Source organism: Oncorhynchus mykiss, chromosome 5, assembly GCF_013265735.2.
Source record: "Oncorhynchus mykiss isolate Arlee chromosome 5, USDA_OmykA_1.1, whole genome shotgun sequence".
Lineage (NCBI taxonomy): Eukaryota > Metazoa > Chordata > Actinopteri > Salmoniformes > Salmonidae > Oncorhynchus > Oncorhynchus mykiss.
The window spans coordinates 62,467,171-62,474,679 of NC_048569.1; the positions used below are offsets into that span (position 1 = coordinate 62,467,171).

The window sequence follows — 7,509 nt, forward strand, 5'->3', positions numbered from 1 at the left end:
AATGTTACTGTCCCCTCTACAACAAAAAATACTTAAAGACACATAGTTTTGTCCTTGAAATACTGTAGGATTCCATTAATTCCTGTGGAGCACTGCTCCTACTGGGCAGTGCCAATATGGCCGACCGGTAGCTTCAAAGCCTCTCAATGACCAAAACATAGAAATAGCAACCCAGGGGGTATAGACATCACTGGCAGTAACATTACTACCACAGATAGAACAATTAGGCAGATATTTCACCGGATGTATAAATGTGAAGCATCCGGCTGGCGTTTCCACTCACTACCAAATATGGTGACAAGAAGAAGCCAATTGGCCGGCAGTGGGAGAAGATGGTATGAGATGGATTTTGGCCGAGATATTGCACATTTTCTCATCGATTAAACATTTGATCTCAATACAGTTTTCTGTTCCCAAAACTACAATCTGTTACGTACAGAGTAGACTAAGTTCTGTAGATTTTACCCTTCGACATAGTTAAAAACTTGCGTTGTTTAGAAGGAATGCAAGGATGAATTGAGTTATTGCACATGCGCACTTCACAGAGTAGGCGCTCCCTACTACGACAGGCTGTGGTCTATAAAGGGTTAGTTATAAAAAATATATACTTGTTAGTAGACCTATACTGTGAATAAATGCTATATTTTTATTTTATTTGTTTATGTTCCGTTCACATAATATAATTCAAACGTATGCAGTAAGGTGTCTAATAGAATATACTTGTCAAAAACAAATGTAGACATTAATAAATGCATTTATATAGCTTCCAAAATATGGCTGCACGGTGGCTTCAATACAGAGCCCCCTGTCAGTCAGCCAGGGTTTATACACATCAATTGTAAAATCCCCCAAAATATGTAATAGAATAGACCAGCATTATCTATTTTTTGAACTGGACTCTGGATATTTTAGTATTACATAAGGTGAAAGGAAAGTTGCCAATAGGTTCTCAACTGGTCACTAAATGTTCCACAATCTTGTACATTAATATGAAGAATACTTTACCTGCTGAGGGTCAATATTTGCTGGAGATCAGCAATAAAACAATATACTTAGGACACAAAAGCGCCACCATGTGGCAATACTGCGTAGACCCGCCATCAGAAAAGTGAAATAGAACATAGCGCTTCATTATTCCCCGGAATTTCTTTAGTTATAATGTATGTTGTTCATGTTATTATTATTATTATTATTTTTAACTATCAGAAATGCATATTGGCTTAGTATTGCTTCTTACCTTATCATTATACAACAAACATCAGTGAAGCACATGAAGATGTTTTGTATTGCTAATTTACTGGAAACTAAGTGCAACGAAAATGCTAATTTAGGCCTAAATAAATATGCCATTGTTTTTCTTTAGCTACCTACTGAATAATACAGATTTAAGACATGTGATGTATTTCATTATAGCGCGTCGTACATTCACTGAGACGTGATGCCTATATTATGGTGAGCGAATGATTATTGTCCCCTTCATTTCGCCGTACATTCTCCCTCTACAACCAAAAAGATGGCAGAAGCACCTCCATGGCCCAGACAGTTTTTCTGTCACAGATGTTCGGAAGAGATCAGCCCTCGCCTCCCGGTAAGTGACGTTGACAAGAAGCAAGAAGTTAAAGACAATAGTCGTGGAGAGTAGATACATTGATGTTGGTCTTGAACGTTTGGAGTCCTTCGCATTTCTAGCTAGCTAACAGCCACTCTGGCTAGTATCTAGCTAAGCAGTACGCTAACGTGAGCTAACTAGATTGTCCATGTCTGGCAACTGACAGTTATCTAATGAGAACTAGTTAGCTAATATTTTAAGCTGGAAGGATGGTGTGTGAAATCAGAGACTCGCTATCTAGTTAACCAACTAACCTAACCGTATCTGATATGGTTTTCGGTTAAGATGGCTAGCTAATTAGCCAGCCTGTCTAGAGTTGCGTCGGTTGTAACTAGCTACTGTAACTAGCTTGGCTGTGTACGTGCTAACTAGTTTACTTAGCTAGGACATTACATGTATGCAAGATATAAATGTGACTCACATATCTAGCTAGCAAGAAATCAGACATGATGGGACAAGCACTCTTAGCCAAGGAATGCATCAGAACGTCCTTTGATATCAGTCAGCAATGCTTGGCAATGGCATGTGATGACAGTTACGTCCAGATTAGCAATGAATGATTACTAAAGGATTTCATTCAGTGTCCAAACATCCTGTAGGCCTTATGACTACATCCAGATCAGCTGCAGCAGAGGAGGATTTGTATTTAGCTGGTCGTGAGATATTGATTTAATTAACCATTCTCTCCAAGGAACAGTTTATTGTAAATATTTCCATTATGGCATTAAGGTTTTCTCTAGAAAGCGTAGACATAGGTTGGTCATTTGCTGGCATATTCCAATGCCAAATGTAAAATATTATGTCTAGTGTTGAAATGCTAGTCAGTGACAATGGCATGTTGCATTCTTTCTGTGTGTGTGTGTGCCATTCAGTTAAATCACACCAGCATAACAGTCAGGGCCTGGAACAATCTGTCATAGAATACTAAAGGTGTGTCTCACAATGAAATGTTCATCTGTAGGCTTTCCCCAGTTTGGTGCTAATGACAACTGAATTGCATACTGAAAACATTTCAAGTCCTTCCAGGATTATTTGTTGATTATGCTTGTTCTTTGAAGCTGTCCACGTTCATAGTTGAATGTAGTGAAGTAGGACTTCAATAGCTATGTGCTCAATGTGTGGTAGTGAATGTGAAAAGGACATCTAAAGTCATTGTAATATTTGTTTGCAGGATTACACATGTCCACGGTGTGAATCTGGCTTCATCGAGGAACTGCTGGAGGAAAGAAGGTTTGTTAAATGTGTGATGGCAGGCATACTGTTGACATTCTGATTAAAGATTTCAATTGATTTTGTCACTTGGCATCACAGAACTTTTCACCTATGATTACATCAATCTGGTCAAGAGGGTGTGCACAAATATAAAAACATATTTCCAAAATTGCTAACTGTTATTTTCTATGTTTCTCTTCCTGAACAGCAGTGAAAATGGGTCCACATCCACCATCTCCAGCGGTGATCAGAACCAACAGTCGTTAGAGGTTTTTGCAGCTTATTCATTCTGCTTATTGATAAACCCAGGCTAGACCATGATATTATCTTATCAAACACAAAAGCACGCCTCTGTGCATTCTGGAAAGATTCCATCAGTTGAATTTTGATGTAGTTGGGATTTCTGTTGGCTATTAACATTGAATAATACAGAAAGAACTCCAAGTAATTTATGAATGTGGCTGTATGTTAAATGTCCTTTTCTTGTAGAATGTGGACTCTTCACACATGGCTACATTCCCATCGGGTTACGGACAATTTGCTCTGGGTGTCTTTGACGACTCCTTTGATTTTGGAGCGGGGCAGGGAACAGAGGACAACCGCGACACAGAGAACCGGCGGGAACAGGAGATGGCATCAAGGCAGCGTTACGGCGCCAGGCAACCTCGCGGCCGCCATGACATCCGGGGACAGGCAGGGAGACATGAGGGAGTGCCCACTCTAGAGGGGTAAGCTCAGTGACTTGTGGGACCTTTTTAACTTTATACGTGTCAGCAGTTCCCAGTGACAAGCTTGTCTCTTTTCATCTGAGCTTTGATGATTTAAATCAAATCAAATGTATTTATATAGCCCTTCGTACATCAGCTGATATCTCAAAGTGCTGTACAGAAACCCAGCCTAAAACCCCAAACAGCAAGCAATGCAGGTGTAGAAGCACGGTGGCTAGGAAAAACTCCCTAGAAAGGCCAAAACCTAGAGAGGAACCAGGCTATGAGGGGTGGCCAGTCGTCTTCTGGCTGTGCCGGGTGGAGATTATAACAGAACATGGCCAAGATGTTCAAATGTTCATAAATGACCAGCATGGTCCAATAATAATAAGGCAGAACAGTTGAAACTGGAGCAGCAGCACGGCCAGGTGGACTGGGGACAGCAAGGAGTAATCATGTCAGGTAGTCCTGAGGCATGGTCCTAGGGCTCAGGTCCCCTGAGAGAGAGAGAAAGAAAGGGAGAATTAGAGAGAGCACACTTAAATTCACACAGGACACCGAATAGGACAGGAGAAGTACTCCAGATATAACAAACTGACCCTAGCCCCCCGACACAAACTACTGCAGCATAAATACTGGAGGCTGAGACAGGAGGGGTCAGGAGACACTGTGGCCCCATCCGAGGACACCCCCGGACAGGGCCAAACAGGAAGGATATAACACATGGCTACATTCCCATTTAGCTTGTCAACCATGTTCTATGTAAGCAATGATGAAATTAGGTTTCATTTTTGGATGCATGCAGAACATAATCATGTTTTTTTTTGTCATCTTGTGTAGAATCATTCAGCAGCTAGTGAATGGAATAATCGCCCCTACGGCAATGCCAAATATTGGTGTGGGACCCTGGTGAGTATAATTAGTCTCAGGATACTGGGATGTACTATGCCCCCTTTTTAAATACATTTTTTATGTTAAACTTTGAGGTCAGCCAACTGACTCTTTTTCTTCCATCTGACAGTTGTTTTTTTTAATATTCATTTTTATAGGGGCGTGCTCCACTCAAACCCCATGGATTATGCCTGGGGTGCCAACGGACTAGATGCAATCATTACACAGGTACGTATTGACTGTTTACCACTCACATTATTAAAGTTTCTAAATTAACCGTCAAAAAGCACACAAATGCCTGCATATTTGCATTGTGAAAATGGTTGCGTTTGGACAGCAAGATCTGCGCGGTATGAAATAAAAATGTATTTTTTATGTGTCCCTTAGTTATTAAATCAATTTGAGAACACTGGCCCTCCGCCAGCTGACAGGGACAAAATCAAGAGCCTTCCCACAATCCCAATCACACAGGAGCATGTTGGTGAGTGACCCTGAACATTAACACACATGTACAGCACAGTCAATTGCATCACCTGTGGGCTGGACTTGTTGTGGTCTTGTTCTTTTTCTACAGAAGTATAGGGTTTGGTGGTGTTTTTAAGCCATTTACATCTTGAATTTGTTTTGTTTCCAGTCTCAGGTCTAGAATGTCCAGTGTGTAAAGAAGACTACAGTGCTGGAGAAAATGTTAGGCAACTTCCATGTAATCATTTGTTTCATAATGATTGCATAATACCTTGGCTTGAACAGGTAAGACCTTCCCACTCATATACCCTTCTTTTAGTGCTATCATTGACAAAACCTATATGACCTTACCCCCCCCACATCACCTAACCACAAACATATATTGGCCCACATATATTCTCCAAGGCAAGTTAAGTGGTCAGTAAAAACTACTGGCCCTACTTTAAATTCTTGAAGATGACTGATTTATATAGTGATGTCTTCTGTGTTTGTGCCACTGTGTGCTTCCACAGCACGACACATGTCCAGTGTGCAGGAAAAGCTTGAGTGGACAGAACACCGCTATGAATCCTCCAGGTCTATCAGGGATGAACTTTGCTGCGGCCTCATCCCCTACACCCCCGTCCTCCACTTCAACCAACAACGAGAACTCAGCCAACAACTGCTAAAAAAAAACATTCTCCACCTCACACCACCCTGTGAACTGCCCTGAGTGGGTGCCAGTCTCTGGCTGTAGAGGGGAACTAAGAGCACACCCCCAGTCTCATTCTCACTTGGAGCGCTGTCTCACACTGGACTGGAGCCAGCAGGAATCCAATCAAATGAAAGTCGATGCGTTTCTTCCCCACCTGAGGCTCTCCTCAAGCCTTCAGGAATGGTGCGCCTTGCCGGGTGGTTGACCCCCTGCCTGGGGGAGAATAGGAACATTAGGGGGGGGGGGGGGGGGGTCACTCTGGAAACCTCATCATGCAACAACAGATCAAGCCAGTTAGTCCTGCATTCTGAGGGCAGACAAGGGTGGGAGGTTTTTCTGGTCTCTTACCAAGACAGAGTTGTTTTACAATGAGAGGTATATTCATTTTAATACTTTGGATGCACAGCAATTTGTGAAAAAGGATAAATATATTGCATTCACTTTTTTTTAATTTTTAAGTAGCATCCATATCTGTACAGTTGTAGGCCTCAAAATGGAACTTTCAGGAGTGGAGGAGAAAGGAGGCTAAGTATAGGATGTCTACTTGGTTTGGATTCTGCATCTTGTTTCCATGGATTGGAAACATCTTATCAAATTTTAAGTGTAAGTTTTTTTTTAAACAAAAGTACGTATGAATTTATCATTCATACTTTAAAAAAACAAACCATTTTCTCAAACAATAACAACGCTACATAAACAAAAGACCAATAAACCGATGCACACACATTTCAACCAACATCGACGACATTACACCTGTTCCCACCGCAACCATACACATGACGTATGTCTCAACCATACACATCACGTATATATCTCAACTACACTCCCCCTTCATCCCCTGGAACTTTCCAGTGCTTGTAGCACTATGCCATATGGCCTCAAATTGCACTGTTCTGATTCTTTGTAGCCCACACCTTTTTAAAATATTTAAATAATTTGATTCATCCACTGTTGTAGTGATGGAGGATAATTTTATTTCCAGTTTGAGTATAAGTATGGTCCACCTGATTTGGGTATCTCAGTTTCTTACTGACTTAAGTTGCACTGATATCATTGTTTTGCTCTTTCAATTAAGAAACAAACTACATTTGGCTTGGGGCTTTTTGGAAAATTTATTTGGATGCTGGATTGTCAAATGTTACTGAATTCCTTTAACTACAGAGGGAAAATCCATTGTAGTTAACCTTCTAGACATTCTAACTCAGCCTTTTCTTATTCAATCATACATAATCAGTGAGTTTCAGTGCATTTTTTTTTATACATGAAGTTAAATGTGAAAAAAATCACAAAATAAAATTAAGTGAAATATTGATTTGCAGATTATGTAAACCCCTGAACAAAACAATCAATTTGAAAATAAAGATGTTTTGGGTGCTACCGCTCAATATTCAAGTGAATAATTCTATATTGGTTTATTTAAATATATAAGCTTATCATAAACATGTATGGATGGACATTTAGTGCTCGGTAGTTCAAACATCTATATATTGTCCCGGAAATGATAATGCTATCAGACCAATATCTTATTACTCATGGGTTATCTAGTAGATTTCAGTCACTCAGTGTCTATTACTTATGCATTTCCTCATGACGACATGGGTTTGACACTAGGTGGGAGTGTAATACAAAATGGCTACTGTTTGTCACGCAACCCTCTGATGTGGTTGCCTGAAACAACTATTCATACAGTTTGGAATTGTAGGTAATTGTTTTGTCACCCTATATAAAACAAAGCCTTGTTGCATAATGGACATAACGATTGTTTTCAAGGGCTATAATCAACAATTGTTCTGGGACGGTGTCTCATACTCCCATTTAGAGCAATGATATAACATTTACTACCCTGAGAAGTTGTGAACTCACCAGAGGGTAATACAATGAACTCATTAATGACCAACACTGGAAATTACACACCCCTCTTTGGCAAGGTG

General features: G+C 40.4%; 1 protein-coding gene across 1 annotated transcript; it reads left to right on the plus strand.

Moving 5' to 3' along the window:
• Positions 1-1,092: 1,092 nt before the first annotated feature.
• LOC110524267 (E3 ubiquitin-protein ligase RNF126) lies at positions 1,093-6,975 on the plus strand. The gene is made up of 10 exons (XM_021603757.2): positions 1,093-1,160; positions 1,414-1,588; positions 2,781-2,839; positions 3,030-3,090; positions 3,311-3,549; positions 4,369-4,437; positions 4,578-4,647; positions 4,807-4,900; positions 5,054-5,169; positions 5,397-6,975. The coding sequence occupies exons 2-10, from the start codon at positions 1,514-1,516 to the stop codon at positions 5,550-5,552; spliced, it is 939 nt and encodes a 312-aa protein (XP_021459432.2). The 5' UTR covers positions 1,093-1,160; positions 1,414-1,513; the 3' UTR covers positions 5,553-6,975.
• Positions 6,976-7,509: the final 534 nt, after the last annotated feature.